At 41.2% G+C, this 21,708-nt stretch overlaps 1 protein-coding gene across 1 annotated transcript in view; it reads left to right on the top strand.

Moving 5' to 3' along the window:
- The window catches only part of SIL1 (SIL1 nucleotide exchange factor), a 333,043-nt gene that overhangs the window by 222,016 nt on the left and 89,319 nt on the right, over positions 1–21,708 (top strand). The window contains exons 4-5 of the mRNA XM_075541628.1: positions 5,128–5,248; positions 12,506–12,605. Of these exons, the coding sequence (XP_075397743.1) occupies positions 5,128–5,248; positions 12,506–12,605 (221 nt within the window). The remainder of the gene's footprint in view (positions 1–5,127; positions 5,249–12,505; positions 12,606–21,708) is intronic.

The raw sequence follows: 21,708 nt of genomic DNA, 5'->3' as shown, positions 1-21,708 counted from the left end.
TAAAGAGTTGAAGGACACTTGGGAGGTTTTTGTAGTGTCCAGAAGAGAGATTGTGGTGCTCTGGACAGAAACAGTGATGGGAAAGATGGAGAGAAGGGTACGTATTTAAGAAACATTGTAAGAGAAATGGATAGGTTTTGTATATAGATTATAGGTGGTGATAGTGTTCCCTTAGTTTGGGATCTGTACAGGTAAAGCCATGTCATCCCCTTACACATATAGAAATGATATTAATCCTCCATGATCTGAAAAAATGGGATAGCAATTATTAGTTCTTTGTGGTTCTTGCCAGTATTTGACTTCACTTCCTTCCAGAACCATCTTCCTTAGGCATTAGCTTTTTTTTGCAACTCCAGCCAGGCTTCTCAATGGCACTCCACCCTAGCAGCCACCTCTTCTGCTTGCCTCCTGAATACAACCTGCCAGTTTTTTTGTTTTTTTTTTTTTTTTTTACATTTTATTAGGGGCTCATACAACTCTTATCACAATCCATACATATACATACATCAATTGTATAAAGCATATCCGTACATTCTTTGCCCTAATCATTTTGAAGCATTTGCTCTCCACTTAAGCCCTTTGCATCAGGTCCTCTTTTTTTTTTCTTTATCCCCTCCCTCCCCGCTCCCCCCTCCCTCATGAGCCCTTGATAATTTATAGATTGTTATTTTGTCATATCTTGCCCTATCCGGAGTCTCCCTTCCCCCACTTCTCTGCCGTCCATCTCCCAGGGAGGAGGTCACATGTGGATCCTTGTAATCAGTTCCCCCTTTCCATCCCACTCACCCTCCACTCTCCCAGCATCCCCCCTCACATCCCTGGTCCTGAAGGTATCATCCACCCTGGATTCCCTGTGCCTCCAGCTCCCATATGCACCACTGTACAACCTGTGCCCTATCCAGTCCTGCAAGGTAGAATTCGGATCATGGTAGTTGGGGGGAGGAAGCATCCAGGATCTGGGGGAAAGCTGTGTTCTTCATCGGTACTACCTCACACCCTGACTGACCCATCTCCTCTCCTAAACCCCTCTATGAGGGGATCTCCAGTGGCCGACACTTGGGCCTTGGGTCTCCACTCTGCACTTCCCCCTTTATTCACTATGGTGTATATATATATATACACATATACATATACATATATATATATATATATTTTTTTTTTTTTGGATGATGCCTTATACCTGGTCCGTTTGGCACCTCGTGATCGCACAGGCTGGTGTGCTTCTTTCATGTGGGCTTTATTGCTTCTGAGCTAGATGGCTTCTTGTTCCCCTTCAAGCCTTTAAGACCCCAGACACTATCTCTTTCGATAGCCGGGCACCATCAGCTTTCTTCGTACAATTTGCTTATGCACCCGTTTGTCTTTGGCGATCGTATCATGGAGGTGTGCAGCCAATGATATGATTTTTTGTTCTTTGATGCCTGAGATCCCTTCGGAACCATGCGATCCCACAGGCTGGTGTATTCTTCCATGTGGGCTTTGTTGCTTCTGAGCTAGATGGCCGCTTGTTTATCTTCAAGCCTTTAAGACCCCAGTAACTATCTCTTTTGATAGCCGGGCACCATCAGCTTTCTTCACCACATTTACTTGTTCACCCACTTAGGCTTCAGCAGTTGTGTCGAGAGAGTGAGCATCATAGAGTGCAAATTTAATAAAAGAAAGTATTCATGCATTGAGGGAGTGCTTGAGTAGAGGCCCAAGGTCCTTCCGCCACCTTAATACTAAACCTATAAATATAGACACCTAGATCTATTTCTCCATCCTCATATATATATTTGCATGTACATGTCTTTGTCTAGACCTCCATAAATGCCCCTTGACTCCTAGCTCTTTCCTCCATCTCCCTTGACTTTCCTCCTGCCCCACTACCATGCTCTGTCCCCAACTGGGCTACTGCTACATCTCTTCTCTACGCAACCTTACCCTTGATCATTCCCCACCAGGCCTGCCACTCCCCCCTCTCTACCATTTTGGGTCCCTTGTTGTTCCCTTGTCCCTGTGTTTGGTAGCACAACTTCCTTACCCCCCTACCCCCCCACCCCAAGTCCCCCCGGAACTGTCGGTCCCATTGTTTTTCCTCCAGATAGTTCATCCAGCCTGTCCTATTCAGACAGACCTGTGGAGACACTAACATGCACGAAAACAAGGAAGAGGAAAACAAAGCAACAGTATACAACCAGACAACAAAAACAAACCACTGACAACAAAACAAAACACTTCACAAAAGAAAAGCTTGTAGTTCGTTCAAGGATCGTTTGTTGGCCCTTAGGAGTGTTTTCCAGTACAGTCTGTTGCGGCACCACACCCTGGCCCCAAATTTTTTGTTTGTTTTGTTTTGTTTTATGCAAGTCTTTGTACACCGATATCCCTCTGGGATTCCCATTTCCTAGTGTGGGTCTCATTTTTTGTCTTACTTATCCCTCAAATTTCCTTATTCAGGAAGCTTCTCAGAGAAAGATTTTCTCATACTACTTTGGACATAATTTTCATCTTTAAAAGCATTTTGGATGGGTATTGGATTAGAAGAAAGACCCCATGTGAGCATATAGTTGCACATTGGAAGTTCCCATTTTATTTCATTAAGGACACAGCAGCTCCTTACTGAAGGTGGGCAGGAAGTACAGGAACAACATAATCTGGGTTGGTGTTTTCTTGGATCATTATTACCCTGATGGGGTACAGTGACTAGTGATACTGGGTTCACTAAGATACAGAATTACGAACATGATTGAATTTAACTTTACTTGATGGTTCTGTGAGAACCTGTGTTCTGTGGATCCCTGGAAAGAATTTTTTTCCAGATTGGCGTCCTTTTTGTCGCTGAATTTCTTTCGGCTTATAACAACAATGTTGTGTTTAACTGTTTGCAACTAGCTCATGTGCTAGAAAACAAAACATTGAAGTCAGTGTCAGTGTTACTGTGCCTCTACTTGTCATCACTCACTCAGGCCACTTTTGAGATCTGATGGGGAAGGAAAATAACGGGTTTGTGGAGTGTCACACACACACACAGAGAGAGAGAGAGAGAGAGAGATACAAAATACAGTGATGCAGCCCAACTCATCTGAACAGTGGCAGCACCCCAGTAAGTTCCCTGGATATGCTACGCTATCATATTTTCCCTCTCTTGTCCTCTCTCCTTACCTCCCTGTCCTTCCCCACCTGCTCTCCTCCTGACCTTGCCATAACCTTCAAAGATGTTTCTTTTGGTGTGAAAACCATTTTCCAGTCCCCCGCCCCCGTATAATGTGTCATGTTGTATTTGCCTTTTTTAGCTTGATTAACTTTGCTGAGAATAATGTCTTGCAAATTCATCTATGTCATGAGGTGCTTGACAGTTTCATCAGTTTTTCTCACTGGCATTGATTTGATGCTACCTCACAGCGACCCTCTTGGACAAGGTAGAACTAACTACCCCTGTGAGTTTCCGAGATGGTAACGTTTTGCTCTGTAGAGCGGCTGGTGCTTTTGAACTGCCGATTTTAGAGTTAGCAGCCCAACACAAAACTACTATTGTTTTTTTAGAGCAGCCCAGTGTTCCACTGTATGTATGGATGGAGTTTGTCTGTTCCTCCACAGATGAGCTTTTTGATTGTTTGTCTTTTTGCTGTTATAGAAAACACTGTGATGAACATGTTTGTGCATACGTTTTTCATATTTTGTTCTTTATTTCTTTGGGATGTATACTGAGTAGAGCGATTAAAGGGTTGTATGGGGGATTGTTCGTTTTTGTTCTTCAATCAAACTTATCACCAGCGAGACAATGTCAGCCTCAGGCAGGAGAAAGTACTGGAGCCAGTGTCCAGAGATCAGAGCTCCTAGATTTGCCCCCTCCAATCAACAAAAAGCTCTTTTCCTGAAATCCTATATCCTTTTGTCCATTAACTCTCATCTTTGTAGATAGAACCCCTACCTCAGTGTTTAGTACGTAGTAGTTGTTTGGTAGATATGGCTGCATGAATGAATGGATGAATGAAGTATATAAATCTTTTTGTAGTATGTGAGCTCGCACCGTTGCTTTTTTCACTATCATTGTGTATTTGTCCAATTGTATATTTTAAGTATCCCATTAATTTACAGCCCTTGTTTTCCCCGTTAGTGGATCTGCTCTTCTGAGACAGATAGGCATTAGTTTTAAATTTCTCTTGGTAGCAATCCTGGCCTCCTTGGCTTGCTACACTATCTTGCCTTCCAGTATCCACGTTTTTCCTTCTCATCAAAGTGCCACACATTTTATGGGGCAGAGGAAATTAAACAATGAAAAGAGAGCCTGGTTCAACAGATGAGGATGGTGAGGTATAAACTGAGTGAGGTGGCAGGCTGTCTGGGGTTCTGTGGAGCCCAGGAGAGGGGCAGGCAGTGATATAGCTGAATTATGAGTAGGTATTTACCATGGTGCCATAGTTCAATGGAAAGAAAACATTCTTTTGAGTTTCCTTCCAGTGAATTCGAATCATAAAGGCCCCATGTGTTACAAAGTGGAACTTGCTCTATAGGGTTTTCCTAGATGTAATCTTAATGGAAGAAGATACCTAGTCCTTTTCTTCCATGGTATTGAGTGGCTTTGAACTGCCAACTTAGGTGCCACCTTCCTAAAAAAAAAAACCAAACATACTACCACTGAGTTGATGCTGACTCATAGTGACCCTGTAGCACAGGGTAGAACTGCCCCAGTGAGTTTATGAGGCTGTAACTGTTATGGGAATTGAAAGCCCTTTTTCCTTCAGAGAAGCCATTGATGGTTTTGAACTTCTGACCTTACAGAACTCAGCCTAATGCATAACCAGTATGCCACCTTGGGGCCTTAGACTATCTTCAGTATATAAGTTCTGGCTAGGGAATGTTGGTCTCTGGATGCAAATGTGGCCTCTTTTGTTATCTTGCCTCCTTTTCTTATACCTATGGACTAGCAGAGGGAATATAGGTAAATCGTGTGTGTGTGTGTGTGTGTGTGTGTGTGTGTTACAGAGATGGAGAATGATAAAAGAGGACGGATATATGGATTGAAGAGGAAAGAACACAACAGAGTTTGGTCTTCGTAGCTCACATGTCCTACTGGCCAGCCATTCCATCCCAGAGGCCCTGTGACAATCCTGTACCTCATGAGCCTTCTCTCTCATCTTTTAGGCCAGGCTGTCCCTGCAGGATCTCACGTGCGGCTGAATCTTCAGACTGGGGAAAGAGAAGTGAAGCTCCAATATGAGGACAAATTCCGAAATAATCTGAAAGAGTCAAGAAAAGGCAAAAGGTACTGTGTCAGCCCTATGGACTGGGAGGGCAAATGATGGCATTGATTTTGTAATACCAAAAATAATTGACAATGTGATGTTTCTTCCCCAGATTCATGTAAGGTTCTTCTTTTTTTTTTTTCTCTCTCTCTCTCAATTTGAAATTGAATAGCCTAGAATTTGTGATAAATCTGTTAGGGTTTTATGGAGGTTTACTTCTACAGTCTTTGGAAAGAAACAGTTTGCAAAGCAAATTGATACTTTTAAAAAAAGGCTCTAGGGGGAATGCTTAACCTGCTTTAAAAATGAAGCTATTTTTCCCAGTACTTTAAGAGCACCCATTTGAATCCCAACAATTAATGTGCTGATTACAGATGAGTCATCTATTCATTAAAACAGGCCTGTTAGGCCTTCTGCTTTGCAGTGATACTTCCTTAGTGAACAATAAAATTGCATTTTAAAGTCTCTAATTCAAACTAACTTTTCCTCTTGTTAGTCCATATTAAAACAGACTTTGAGTATAAAAGTAGAAGCAATAGCAATTCTCCAGTGGTTTTAATCATCAGTTTAGATATTTGATTTTAGAATATTCATCTTCTCTATTTTTCTATTCTTGGCTTGAATCAGCACGTTGTCTCTGAAAGTATTTGCATGTGAGGGGGAAAGAGGTTGAGGTCTGGGGTGATAGGGGCTCCTGGACTTGTATTATTTTTGAAGGTCAGTGTAAATACTAGCATGAAAGTTGGGACACAAGGAACAGCAGGCATTTGCCTACTTTTATATGTCCCATGAGCTAAGTTGGCTTTTACATTTTCTAATGGTTGGAAAAAACAAAAAAGAAGAATATCTCATACCTCATGAAGTTGATGCGAAATTCAGCTTTCTTTGCCCGTCAGTAAAGTTGTATTGAAATACAGCCACAGCACTTGTTTATGGAATGCCTACGGCTGTTTTCTTTCTGCAGTGGCAGAGTTAAGTAGGTGGGACAGAGGAAGCCATCAGGCTCAGAAAGCCTAAAATACCATCTGGCCTTTACAGATAGGTTGTTAACCCTTGTTCGAGAACATGTAAGTTCTACATGGACTGAATAAGGTTAGTGTGCTACTCAGTCATTTGATTTTTTATTATTATTTAAATGACAGTTTCTGTCAGAAAGAAAACATCCTAAAATTAGTAGGGACCTTAGGGACCCAATTTCTACTTGAAGCTTATTGACGATAAACCTGGCAAAAAGGTCATTCATTTGTTCATGTGCTTCTTCAGCCCTATGACACTCTAAACCTCACCAAGCAGCCTACTCAGATTTGAGCAGTCATCAATATTAGAAGATTCCACTTTATATTGTGAGAGAGGTATTTGGCTTCTTGCAGTCACCCCAAACTGGAAAGAATCTTTCATCTTCCTCGTGTCTCTAGATAAGCCTATATCTGGTGTGTCTCAGGTCATAGGATTAATCCTTTCCTATAGCCATCTAAGAAAGACTCAAATGTCATTATCGTAGCCTTTTCCAACATCTCTTCCCAACACAATTATCTCTACATATCTCAGTATCTCCTAGTATTTTCAAAAAGCCTTTTCTCACATTTAACCAGGTCTTACTTTCCTTGCTTAAAAATGTGTAAATTAGGCACTTGATTAGAGTTTTTATTTGTTGGTTTTTATAACATTGATTATGTTCTAATACCTGATCTTCAGTAGACTTATTGCCTTGTTTTTATTTCACATCTTTTTATTTATTCATTTTACTTATTAATAGTTTTATTGACACATAATTCATGTATCATACATTTCAATGGTTTAAATATATAAAAAAGAGTTGTGCAGTCATCACCTAAATTAATTTTTTTAATTTACCGCAATAAATTTTAAAACATTTTCTTCATTCTTGCACCCACTCTTCTTAGCTTCCCATTGCCCCCTAACCTTCTCTTGCATAATCTTAAAGAACTATTAATCTAGTTGCTTTCTCTATGGGTTTCCTATCTTGGATTTCATATTAAGAAATTCGTATCTAAAATCCCCAAAGTGGCAACAACAACCAAAAAAAAAACACACAGAAAAACCTTGATCCAAGAGAAAGCAGAAGATAATAGAAACTAGAACATATTTAAAATGGGCCAAAAAACAAATGATAATGTTAACTTTTAACCTAACTATATCTGCAATAATCCACTCTGTCTGAGGGTAAAACTATTCACATCTCTGGTCAGTGGTCCAAGGGAATTATTGGAGGCTTAATCTGAGGGGTGGCAGGGCTAGTCGGCAAGTGGATTTGGGGCTTTCACGGTCATCAACAGCTCTACTACAATTCCCTCCTCAGATCTTGGATTTGATCATTTACAAGGCTTGGAGCATATGGGCTGATGTGCTCCATCTGTGTGTACTTAGCTGATATGTCACTTAGATGGCTTCTTGTTTTAAGACAAGCCTTTAAGACCTATGCTTAAAGATGCTGTTCTTTCTGATAGCCAGGCTCTATCTGATTTCTTCATCACACTTTGCTATAGCACCCTTATCTTTAGTGACCACTTAACGTCCTATCTTTTTAGAACAGAAAGCTGAACCATCCATGTGGTTTGTAATAGACATGTGTTAAACTTGCTGCTATTAAGTTTACTTCAACTCATAGTTGTAAATCTTGATGGGAACAGATAACATCATCTTTCTCCTACAGATATACTCTAAGGTTCAATTATGTGTCCCCACTCTTGCCTCCATACCTTTTTCCATTAGCATTTGAGAGTTCTCTACTGGAATGGACACGGGAGTATTCTGGACATGTCTTCTTTCTTCTCAGCACTAGAGTTAGTGGCAAATCTGTTTGATCAGAAGCCCAAAAGACATTAAGAAAGTGGTATGGGTATTCAGTGCTATAAGCACAAATGAGTGCATTTGGCAGCAACTTCCTCTACCTGGTGTGGACCTCATTTTGTGTTCCTCCAATTCCATTCCCCAATGTCTTCTCAGCTCTTTAACATTGGAATGAAATGGCCAATCCCTTGAAAATGTTGCTTACCTGTTTATTCTGTTTGGTGATGAATATATATCACTCCCATCAGATTGTCAAATAATTTAGTGACACCTCCCCTCACCCCCCCACCCCGAAGTACTACACTAGAAAGAAGTAGGGATAATACATTAAGCTTAATCCACACCAACCTCTCCAGCATCCTTGCTGGGTGTGTGGCTGGCCATACTGTTGCCTGGTTGTGGGCTTTATGGTCTGGGAAGGGCCCCTTCTTCTGCCTTGACACAGAGGCTAATTTTGGCACTTCCTGACCTCAGTATGCATTTGGCTCCTAGCAGTAGGTTTCTTATTTGTACATGATTTAGGTATTGTCGTCATCACTGGGTTTAGGCTGTATTACTGTTTTAAATATCTCTTTCAACATCTATGTATCCTTTTTTGCCCTGGAAAAACCATTTTCATCAAATCATCTCCTATGGTAAACTGAGAACTTAGTAGAGTGTATTTGGCCTTATTTCTATACTTACAATCATGGGCATGGAAAACTAGCCCTATTTTGAGAAAGCGGTCCATTGTTCCGAGATAGAAATGTTTGCAAATACACATTCTCAAGGCTGAAAATGTGCCCCCCACAGTAGCCCTCCATTAAAGAGAAGTGGGCTGTAAAGGAGCTACCATAAAAGATGAATCATCCTTGTGTCTGCCTACTTCACTATACCTGAAGGTTATCTGTAGATAGGAGCAACCAACCCACCATCAAATGCAGCAAACCTGTTTTGACATCTCTTGCTGATACAGATCAGAGATTAGTCCCTCTGGGGAGGGCTCACGGGCTTTTGAGGTCAACTAACACTAGGTCAAGATGGTGATTCACCTCATTGCTTGTTTATTATGTTACCTGCTTATGATATTACCTATTGACTATGTAATATGTTTGCTGTATGACACGGATGCCTTTTGAAAGATCTGTAAGCCCCATTATATATACCCATTGGGAAATACATTCCAGTTGTCCTGACATAGGGATAAGGAGCCCCTGTGCCCCATTGTCTGTCTGTCTGTCTTTAATGTTTTCCGTAATTGCAAAGTGGCTCCTGAAGACCCATTTGAGTGTTGGGGACCCTCGTACCCCAACAGTCCCCTTAGGTTTAAAGGACTGAAGGACAAACTACACTTTCACTGTCTCATCTAGGGTTGAACACTTACCAAGGTACAATAAGGTATTCAAGAAACTAAGGTATAGGGTGTGGCAAGAATAGAGAGCTACTTAACTTACTCAGTTCGTTCATTTCACATAAGACCTTATTGAATGTGCCAAGCACTGGGGTTGTAGTAGTAAACAAAATGGACAATATGCCAGACTCCTGGAGTCTGGCAGACAAAAACCAGACAGGTAAAGAGATACACAAATAATATAATTACAGATTGTGGTAAGTGCTAGGGAAGAAATAAACAAGGTGATGAGTCCCTGGAGGAAGCCACTTTAGATCAGATAGCTTAGGAAGAACTCTCAAGATGGTATTTGTGCTGAAGTCTGAAGAATGAAGATGATTTAGCTATGCATAGGGTGGGCTGGATTTATAAATTTAGGATGAAAATATTTTAGGTAGAGGAAGCAAGAAGATTGGCTGGCTTTATTAAAGAAAAGATTTCATCATGTTTGAGGAATGAAAATGATTAGGGTTACTAGAGAATATAAGAAGGAAAGAGACGGATAGGAGATGAGTTTGGAGAAGTAGACAGGGGCGGGCATATCATGAAGGGTTTTAAGGAACATATTGAATATACTTCATTTAATTTTAAGTGCAATGAGAATTCATTAAAGAATTTTAAGCGGGAGAGTGAATTGTTCTAATCTTTGGAAAGATAATTCTAGTTAGCTATATGTGAGGAAAATCGATAGGAAACACAGAGACAACTAGAGTGTCATGTAAGTAGTCCAATATGACATAATGGCCTAGTGTAGGGTGTCATAGTGTAGAGGGATGAGTAGGAAGATTTAATTCAAAGAAACAACCAACAGAACTGCTAGAAACTTAGATACAGAGGTAGAGGAAAATGAGATAGTAAGAAAATAGCCTAATTTTTGAATTTGAGTAATTAGGTGTTTGTAGGTACCATTTATTGAAACAGACAAGATTAGGAGATGAACACGTTTATGAGAAGTAGAATTAAGAGGTTATGTATGAGATGTAGTGACTTTCTTTGAGGTACCTGTTAATCATCTCATATCCAAGTGGAGATATACCAGTTATGTAGTTGTATAAGAACCTGGTGCTCTAGGAGGTTTACGTTGAGGATATACATTTGGGCATCATTGGCAGCTATTTTAAGAGAAGTAGGGGGGAATGTGGAGCTAGAGGAGATTTCCCAGGACTGGATGCATAGAAAGGCAGGAAGTTAAGGAGACGAGGAGGCACCAGGAAAGAGTGGTAGCAAGAAGCAGAACGAAAGAAGGGTGAATGGTTGGAGGAACATGACGGTCATGAAGAAAGTGTGGAATGAGAGGAGTGTCTATATGACTAATTCACTTGAAAGGAAGGACTTTGATGTAGGAGAGAGGGGGATAATTATGGGCATTACAACTTTTTAAAGAGGGTAATGGGACTTGGAGTATAGAAGCAGGGCCACTGTTATCTATTGTAACAGGGAAGAAAGCAGAGAATGCTAGTTCAGGTGCAGGTTGGTTTATGTGGTCAATTAAGGTACAGAGTTGATAAAATGAGAGAGCTCCTGCTGATGTCTTATTTTCTCAGTGAAGAATGAGGTGAGATTACTAGCAAAGGGTGTGAGTGAGTGAGTGAGTGAGTGAGTGTGTGTGTGTGTGTGTGTGTGTGTGTGTGTGTGTGTGTGTAGTGGGACCAAGAGTAGATTGAATAATGAATGGCCTGGGAGGGAGAGACTTGATGGGATTAATCCTAACCAAGTCTTCCCCTAAAACCAAACTCACTGCCATCGAGTTGATGCTGACTCATCATAGCAACCCTATGGGACAGGGTAGAACTAACTGCCCATGTGAGATTCCAAGATTGGAACAGTTTATAGGAGTAGATAGCCTTGTCTTTCTCCTGAAGAATAGATAAACGTTGGTTTTGAACTGCTGACCTTGGAGTTAGGAATAATCAGTTTGAGTTATAGCCCTGAATACTTAGCTTCCAGAGAGGGGAAGGTGCAGGGTGGTGGCATCCTCAAGTAGCAGGCCGTGGATGGTGCTCTGCAGGGTGAAGAATTCACTCCTCTCTTGTAGGAGTGTGGTGACGAGATGAATGAAATAGAACATTTTAAAGAGATTAACATAGTACCCAATACATGGTTAAGTGTTCAATAAATTGGGGGGGGTGGGTGATTAGCTATTATTAGCTTGGGAAAACTGAGGAGACAAGTCTCTTTCCCAGAGGCCTAAAGGGGCATAGGATGAATCCAAGAATAGAAGTAGGGTGCACGTTTCTTCTTGTATGAGTCCACTGCCCACCCTGCAAGTCTGCTCTGGCATGTGCTCAGGGGCCAGCATCACAAAGACACTCCCTGCTTGCTGTTGTCTGAGCAGCTGACTGGAACTCTGTTGGTGATGGACTTTTGCAGACTCAGTGCCCTCCCTCCTGCTCAGGAAATGACCTCCTTCTTAACGGGTTGATAAGTTGTTTAAGTTGTCACATGCAAAAAATGATCTGCTATATGGAAAGCCCACCTAATTCACAATGGAAAGGTTTCTTTTAAAGTGGATTATTACCACTCCCCTAGGGACTTGCCTGGGTGTGCCCTTCATGGAAATTGGGGTACTAGGGTTACATAGTCATGAGTCATATCCTGGTTGCCCTGATTAGAGAATCCCTAAACCAATCTTACACGCTTTTCTCTCTGGAATAATGTACATGCCCCATCCCATCAGAGTCCCATTCTCCCTTCTGTAGTCCTGTCTGTAATTGTATTGCTCTGTCACCACTCTTGATTTTGTGACAGGTTCTTTTGTACTCCCATGCCCAACTGAAGTGGCCATCTCTCTCTGAATCCTTGGATGTCACTATGACCTGTGTTTATGGTCTCCTTCATCTGGCTATATTGTTTTTGACATGTTTAAGACTTAATAGTGTCTGTATAAATTAAAAAATTATAAAAAACAAACAACTTCATCTTCTGCTGTATCATTTCTTCCTTAACTCAAAGTAAGGTCCCACACTTGGACCTCTGGTTCCCAAGGAAATAAGGAGGAGAGTTAGAGCACTCAGAATTAGAACTGGTCTGGCCCAGCTTGCCTTGAACTTGGGGAAATTAATACCTCCTTCCTGACTTTCCATTTCTCTTTGGACAGGCTGGATATAAACACAAATGCCTACACATCACAGGACCTCAAGAGTGCACTGGCAAAACTCAAGGAGGGGGTTAAGATGGAGGGTTCAAAGGAAGACAAGGTGAGTGATTTTCTCAGGTAGTTAATATAAGCTTATAAGCCTACAGGGCAAACAGTGTTTTTGCTAATAATAACTTTTTCTTACAATTTTCCTGAAACTTTCAGAAACATAAACATGGGATAATTATAATGGTATTAATGTACAATCATTTTAAAAACAATGCCAAATGAGTGGCCCTTTTTATATTTTTTTGCCAAATTAATTGTTACTTGGCTAACAAGTAAAATGTTTCCTTTCCATCGGTCTATCAAAGTCCAGGTGAACTATGCAGCTAAGATGCATATCCTCAAATAAGTAGCCATTGATAAACCTTTAGTTTATAAAGCACATGGAAGTGAGAAGGAAGCAAACCCCACATCTTTGCACTTACAAATTAGTCACAAGCTTATTGCAAAAAAGAGGAGCTAGGACAGGAAGGAAGAGTCCTGGGTGCTTGTTCTTTGAATATGAAGCAAATTCACCCCTTCCTGGGATGCAGATTCTTTAAATGTAGAATGTGGAGTTGGAATAAGAAGATACTGAGGTTTCCTCCACTTTCGAATTACAAATTCAGGGAGTGAGAAGGGGAAAGAGGCAAAATTCAGCAGATAGTATATGAGGGGGTACCAAACAAACCCTGCAATTGCACTGAGTGGCATGGAGTTTTCATAGCACCCATTTTTCCTGCTAGGGGAACATCGAGCAACTCGCTCTGAGTTAGTGCACCCAGTGGTGTTGCCAGGGAAGATTCTCTCTGGTCGCAGTGAATTTTTTCCTGAAAACAGTTTCACTCAAACCTCGTTTTTTGTGATGGTTGATTTAAGAGAACAGCATGTAGCTGTGAAATTTTGTTTCCTGCCTGGTAAAAATGCTGCAGACACCGTTATGATGTACAGCGCAGCTTACGAGGACAGCACTATGGAAAAGCTCAAGTGTACGAGTGATTTTCTCACTTCAAAAAAGGTGCAATGGCAAGTGATCACAAACCTTATTCTGGACGTCCGTCAACTCCCCTGAATGGGCAAAAATGTCGACTCGTAGTGCATTTGGAGTTCGTTCCACCAGGTCAGACTGTCAATCAAGCTTTCTCTTTAGAGATTCTGAATAGATTGTGTAACAGTGTGTGACAAAAAAAGGCCTGATTTGCGGCACAAGGAGGACTGGTTTTGCCATCATAACGATGGACTTGCTCATGCAGCCATCTCAGTGCACCAGTTTTTGGCAAAAATCACCATGCCTCTCTTGCCCCACATACCTGACTCACCTGACCTTGCTCCGTGTGACTTCTTTTAGTTTCTGAGAATGAAGAGGGAAAGGACAGTGATTTGAGGACACAGAAGAGGTAAAGAAACAAACAAGGGAGGTGCTGTCAGCCATTCAAACCGATGAGTTTCAAAAATATTTCCGAGAATGGAATCACAGATTTGACAAATGTATTCAGTGTAATGTATTGAAGGTGATAAGGTTGCTAAAAAAAAAAAGTTAAATACATAGCTTTATTTATTTAAATACATAGCTAAATACATAGTTAAATACATAGCTTTATTTAAGGTTGTTAAAAAAAGATAAATACATAGCTTTGAAAAAAAATTTTTGGGGGGTGAGGCATGTGCCTTTTCATATAGTTCCTGGGCTACATTCCTAATATTAGATGGTTCCTATACCAGACAAAAATATTACCCTGTATGTGGATCATGAGGGCAAGTAGTACCCAGAGGATATCACAAGCCATTTCATCATATTCCAGTTGAGTTCTGTCAGTCCTTGACATAGCCTTTTTTAAAAAAAATCATTTTATTGGGGACTCGTACAATTCTTATCACAATCCATACATACATCCATTGTTCAAGAACATATGTACATTTGTTGCCATCATCATTCTCAAAACATTTGCCTTCTACTTGAGCACTTAATATCTGCTGTTCATTTTCCCCTTCCCTCCCCACTCCCCCTACCTCATGAACCTTTTATCATTCATAAATTATTATTATTTTGTCATATATTACACTGTCCAATGTCTCCCCCCGACATAGCCTTTTCCGATAGTCACCTTGGAGGCCTTTCTAAATTCACCCTCCATCTTCTCCTCTTCACAAGTCTCTTGGCCTTTATCACCACTCTGTCTTTGACACAATCTGGCAATGTCTTGGAGAATCAGCATTTGATCTTTGACAACTAGTATGGTTTTTTGTTTGTTTTAAATCATTTTATTGGGGACTCGTACAACTCTTATCATAATCCATACACACATCCATTATATGTCAAGCACATTTGTACATTTGTTGCCATCATCATTCTCAAAACATTTACTTTCTACTTGAGCCCTTGGTATCAGCTCTTCATTTTTCTCCTTCCCTCCCCTCTCCCTTATTAACTCTTGATGATTTATAAATTATTATTATTTTGACATATCTTACACTGTTCAATGTCTCCCTTCACCCTCTTTTGTGTTGTCTACCCCCCAGGTAGGAAGTTATATATAGATCCATATAATCGGTCCCCCTTTCTATCCCACCTTCCCTCCACCCTCCCGGTACCGCCACTTTCACCACTGGTCCTGAAGGGATCATCTGTTCTCTATGTTTATGGTTCCTCTCTGTACCAGTGTACATCATCTGGTCTAGCTGGATTTGTAAGGTAAAATTGGGATCATGATGGGGGAATTAGGGGGGAAAGCATTTAGGAACTAGAGGAAAGTTGTATGTTTCATCCTTGCTACACTGCACCCTGACTGGCTCGTCTCCTCCCTGTGGCCTTTCTATAAGGGTATGTCCAGTTGCCTACAGATGGCCTTTGGGACCCCAATCTGCACTCCCCCTCTTTCACAATAGTATACTTTTTCGTTCTTTGATGCCTGATACCTGATCCCTTCAACACCTTATGCTCACACAGGCTGGTGTGCTTCTTCGATGTGGGCTTTGTTGCTTCTGAGCTAGATGGCCGCTTGTTTATCTTCAAGCCTTTAAGACCCCAGATGCTATATCTTTTGATAGCTGGGCACCATCAGCTTTCTTCACCACATTTGCTTGTGCACACATTTGTCTTCAGTGATCCTGTCGGGAAGGTGAGCATCATGGAATGCCAATTTAATAGAACAAAGTGTTCTTGCATTGAGGGAGTAATTGAGTGGAGGCCCAATGTTTATCTGCTACCTTTATACTAAACCTATAAATATATGCACAGAGATCTATTTCCTTATCAAAGCCTTGGGTTCATCAAATCTTTGAGAACTGAGTTTTTCTGAGACGAATGAGCCTTTTCGTTTTGGGTGGATGTTGGAACGGTAGTGTTTAACCTAATTAATTTATGTTAATATGCAAGGCAAGTTTTCATGGCTTTACTCATCTTACTGAAGTCACACTTTCCAGCATGGAATGTGCATGCGGTGTGAGAAGGCAGAAGCAGGCTGGCAGTAGCAGCAGCATTGGGTGAGGGAAGATGGTGCAGAATATTTCATCCTGTTACAGATGTATTAGCTGAGGGTTGGGGGAGAAAAAGCCAGTTCTCTAGCTGGTGAAGGTGACACCAGGCGTGGACAGGAATGCTAAGTGCCTGGGGCTGAGATTAGTGTTCCTTTACTGGGATTAGGTTCTTTCCCTCCATCCCTTGACCACCTTAGTCCCTGTTTACCATGCCCTGTGGCTTTCTGCAGAAAGAAGACCAATTACACCTCTCCCCTCCTTCTCTTCTCTCCTTTTTTTAAGGAAATCTGTGGATTTTCTTTCCATGGGAATGGCATTTCTGTATTCTCAACTCCTATAATTCATTTAGTGTACAAGATTCTGAATGCTTATGAAAATATTCTTTTTGTGTGTGGTATGAAAACCATTTCTCTTTTAATGGTCTCACACAGTATATAGGATATCGTCTTTATGTGACTGACTCACTTCCCTCAGTTTATCTTTCAAATCTGCCCAGGCCCTGAGGTGGTTGGCAGCCCACCATTACCTTTAGCAAGGCGCAGATACTAGTCTTCTGTGTGTAATCATCCTCTTGTTCGCTTCAAACCCACAATGCCGTTTATTATTTGTGAAACAGTACAATAATCAAGCAGCCATGATTGGGGACATTGTAGACTATTGAATAGAAGATACTGGACTACTGCCTTGGTTTTTATTCTCACAGTTTTAAGTTTGGCACTTAATCCACATTTCACACAATTCATGAGTTCAGTCAATATCAAGAATTGTACAATCATCACCACAATTAATTTCAGAAAAAAATATTCTTTAAATGTGAAAGCAAAAGATATTTAAAGTTTCCAGTTGCTGTTTTTGCATGGGTTGATTTCAGTACCAGAACCCATGTGAAAAATATCAGGACCAGCTGATTCAAGTCATCTGTCCACTTGTGAGATGTGGTTGCCTAACCTCTTTCATTGCTTTAAGAGATTAAATTGTTGGTTTCTTCAGTGATGTGCTGGGTTCTAGGGTCCTTCTCCCACTTTCCTTCCGGGACCCTCTGGAGTGGCTCACCTCAGTGCCCATGTGCTGTCAGAGCTGACTCAGAATGGAAAATCACTTGACTTGAAGTAGTTGGGGAGTTTCTTATATGTTTCAAATTCCTGGCTATAGTTGGAATCTTTTTTTTTTCAATTAGTAGCATCTTTTTGTGTATCATTTATTAAATCTGGCCAGTGTAGTAGCTTGCAAGGGTAGAATGGGGCTTTGCTATTTATAAAGATAGAACAGTCTGATAATGGGTCATTTCCTTTCAGTTGAGGAAATGTTTTTCTGGATTTTCTTTATTTTTTTATGAAGGGCATCAATTCCATTGTATGCAGTGGTGTCTTAGTAGTTCTTCCCAGAGTCCCTTGCTTTTGCAGAAAAAGCCCTGGTCCCCAAACGGGTTTGGGTTTTTATCATCGAGTCCGATCCATTTATTGCTCTATCACCATACATATTGTTTGGTGCTTTGTTTCATCATGCCAGTTTTGTTCACCTAGATCCCACAAATTGTTCCATTTTAAAATATGCCTCTCCTGAGCTTGTTGCTAGCCATGTTGGAATAGACTCATTTCTCCCTATTTTTCCTGCTAAGAACAGCTGCAACCTTGGCTGTTGGACTAAAGGAAAACACTGGCTAGTGGATGACCGACTGGCTAGCTCTCTGGGTTTTCTTTTTGTCTTCTGTCTCTCTTGGACTGGATGTGGGAAAAGCCTGCAACCTGACAACTGTTAGGTAGCAGATTTTAAAAGCCCAAAGAAAAGCGTCACAGTACAATGGAGAAAAACTGCTTAATTGTTGTTATTATTATTGCCAGTACACATCCTACCCGAGCCAAAGACCATGAAATGCCTTCCCATGCCACAAGTGACCGTGGACACTGAGTAGGAAGCTTGGATTTAAACCTCTGGGTCAGCTATGGGAAGCTGCCCTTTGATTCTTTGCCAAGATGGGGTCAGGCAGCCTGGACTGGCACCCCTGCCAGTGACAACCAAGGTAGTATGAGGCAGTGCTTCGCTTCTTCTGCCATGGTGACAGCAGTGGGGAACAAGTGTGGAACCTGGCTTTCCACCCAACACCTGAGTGTAGCTGGCTGCTGCTCCCTCTAGGTAGTGTCAGCAGGGAACCTGAACTGTCTCCCACCAGTTATCACCAAAGGAGATGTCATTGACCTCGGCTGAGGAGGTGTGAGTGAGGGTAGATGGGAAATCTGTAATTCTGCTCCCACCTGATGGCTGCCTTTCATTTCTGCTTGCTGGGTAGAATTCTTTGGCGTGAGAGAGGAAACCAAATTGTCTCCCTGACATAATGGCTTTGAATTGTATTCCCCAAACACGTGGTTGTTGTTAGGTGCCGTTGAGTCAGTTCTGACTCATAGTGCAGCAGATTTGCCTGGTGTACCAAACGAAGCATGGCTCGGTCCTTTGCCAGTCTCAGAATCTTTCCTGTATTTGGTCCCATTGTTGCTCTCGAGATGTCAGTTCATCTCATTAATCGTTTTCCTTTTGGTCGCTGACCTCTCCTTTACCCAGCATGCTGCCCTTCTCCAAGAACGGGCCCTCCTGATGACATGTCCCAAATGTGAAGACACAATTTTGGCAGCCTCACTTCTAAGGAACATGTTTATGACTGTACTATTTCCAACATAGATTTATTCATCCTTCCTGCAGCACCATAATCCAAATGCATCAATTCTTCTCTGATCATTTTTGTTCATAGTCTAATTTTTGCTTGTATATGAAGCAATTGAAAATGTCCTGGCTTAGATCAGGCTCATATTTGTCTTCAAAGTGACATCTTTGCTTTTCAACACTTTAAAGATATCTTTTTTGCAGCAAATTTGCCTAATGCAAAACATCTTTTGATTTCTTGACTGCTGCTTCCGTGGGTGTTGATTGTGGATCCAAGTAAAATGAAATCCTTGACAACTTCAATCTTTTCTCCCTTGATCACAAAGTTGCTTATTAATAGGTCCAGTTGTGAAGATTTTTGTTTCCTTTATGTTGAAGTTTAATCCATATTAAAGGCTCTATGTACTCTTTGATCTTCATCAGTGAGTTCTTCAAGTCCTCTTTGCTTTCAGGAAGCAAGGTAGTGTCATCTGCATATTGAAAGTTGTTAATGAGCCTTTCTCCAATCCTGATACCTCTTTCTTTTTTATAATGGCCCATTTCTTGGACTCTTTGCTTAGCATACAGATTGAACAATCCTGTGAGAGGATACAATCCTGACACACACCTTTTCTGATTTTAAACCATGTAGTAGCCCTTTATTTTGTTTGAAAGATTGCTTCCTGTTCTATGTACAGATTCCACAAGAGCACAATTAGGTGTTCTGTAATTTTCATTCTTCACAATGTTATTCATAATTTGTTATGAGCCACACAGTCAAATGCCTTTACATACTCAGTGAAATGGAAGTAAACATCTTTCTGATATTCTTTGCTTTCCCACAAGATCCATCTGCTACTGGTAATGATATACCTCATTTTGCATTCTCTTCTGAATCCAACTTGAATTTCTGGCAGTTCCCTGTTCATGTGCTGCTGCAATCATCTTTTAATTATCTTCAAAATTTAAGTGTGTATAACATTAATGATGTGGTTTGAACATTTCTGCATTCTTTTGAGTCACCTTGCTGTGAAATGGGCACAAAGATGAATCTCTCACAGTTAGTTGGCCAAGTGGCTGTCTTTCAAGTTTCTTGGGTTAGACAATTATCTCCAGTGCTGCATCAGTTAGTTGAAATATTCCAGTTGATCTTCTGTCATTACCTGAAACCTTGTAGTTTTGCTAATGCTTTCAGCTTGTACTTCTTCTTTCAATGTAATTGGTTCCTCATCATATGCTGCCTTATGAAATGGTTTAATGTTGACCAGTTCCTTTTGGTCCAGTGATTCTGACTGTTCCTTCATTTTCTTTTGATACTTCGGCATTTTTCAATACTTGGTCCATAGAATCCATATATATATAAACTTTCTTGGCATCTGTTACAGCTCTTATGACAATCCATACATCCATTATATCAAGCACATTTGTATATATGTTGCCATGATCCTTTTCAAAACATTTTCTTTCTACTTGAGCCCTTGGTATCAGCTCATTTTTCCCCTCCTTCCCTCACCCTCCCACCCTCATGAACCCTTGATAAATTGTAAATTATTTTTTATCTCTTACACCACTCACTGTCTTCTTTCACCCATGTATCTGTTGTTTGTATTCCAGGGGTTGGGGAGAGAGTTTCACGCCAATCATTGCAATTGGTTCCCTCTTTCTCCCCCACCTTCCTCCTATCCTCATGGTTTCGCTAATCCCATTATTGTACCTGAGGGGTTTATTTGTCCTGGATTCCATGTGTTGAAAGCTCTTGTCTTTACTGGTGTACATGCTCTGGTCTAGCCGGATTTGTAAGGTAGAATGGGGGTCATGATAGTGTGAGGGAGGAAGCCTCAAGGAATGTGTTTTTCGTTGGTGCTATACTCCACCCTGACTGGCTCATCCTTTCCTTGTGACCCTTCTGTGAGGGGTTGCCCAATTGTCTACAGATGGACTTTGGGTTTCCACTCTGCTCCCCCTTGTTCTCATCGATACGATTGTTTGTTTTGGGTCTTCTGATGCCTGATACCTGATCCTATTGACACCTCCTGATCACACAGGCTGGTGTGCTTCTTCCATGTGAGCTTTGTTGCTTCTCAGCTAGATGGCAACTTGTTTTTCTTCAAGCCTTTAAGACCCCAGGCACTATCTTTTGATAGTCAGGCACCATCAGCTTTCTTCACCACATTTGCTTATGCACTCATGTTGTCTTCAGTGATCATATTGAGAAGGTAAGCATCTTAGAATTCCAGATATTAGAACAAAGTGTTCTTGCTTTGAGGGAGTACTTGAGTAGAGGCCCAATGTCCATCTGCTATCTTAATACTTAACATATAAATATATGTACATGGACCTGTATCCCTAGTGTTATATATAAATATATTTATATATGCGCATGCCTGTATTTATACCGCTTTAAATGCCCTTTGCCTCCTAGTTCTTTCCTGTATTTCTCTTTACTTTTCTCCTGTCCCATTATCATGTTCAACCTTCCTTCAGCTCTCAGTAATTCCTCTCAGCTTCATTGCACTTGATCAAACCTCACCAGACATTCTATACCTCTGTGTAAGTCTGGGTACATTAGGGAAACAAACCCACAGAAACTCATGTATAAGAGAGAGTTTTATAAAAAGGTTAAGTGCACATCAAGAAAACATCCCAACCCAGGCCAGTCCAAGCCCATAAACCCGACATTAGTCCATATGTCCGACACCAATCTACAAACTCACAAAACACATGCAATGACACCGACTGCAGGAGGAAAGCCGAATCAGTGAGTGTGTAAGCATCTCAGCGCTGGCAGGGATCTCCACACGGCTGCTCCAGCGTCCAGGGCTGCCTCGGGGTAGGTCCATGTGGCTTCTCCTCAGGGATGTTTTGCAGGAAGTGAGCCTTGCCAGCTAAAACAGGGAACTGACTAAGGCAGCCGCACCCTGGTCCAACCATCATAAAACAGGAGACCTGATAACTAGAAAGGCAAGACTCACTGAACCATTTGTCCTTCCGCCCTTCAGTTAACTCCACGTGTGTTTATCGGCCAGGCTGGCATAATAAACTAGCTACCTCAACCTCTCACTATCAGT

Source organism: Tenrec ecaudatus, chromosome 2, assembly GCF_050624435.1.
Source record: "Tenrec ecaudatus isolate mTenEca1 chromosome 2, mTenEca1.hap1, whole genome shotgun sequence".
NCBI classification, from domain to species: domain Eukaryota; kingdom Metazoa; phylum Chordata; class Mammalia; order Afrosoricida; family Tenrecidae; genus Tenrec; species Tenrec ecaudatus.
Note: the sequence above shows the minus strand (reverse complement) of the source record. Positions and strands in the feature narration are given on the sequence as shown.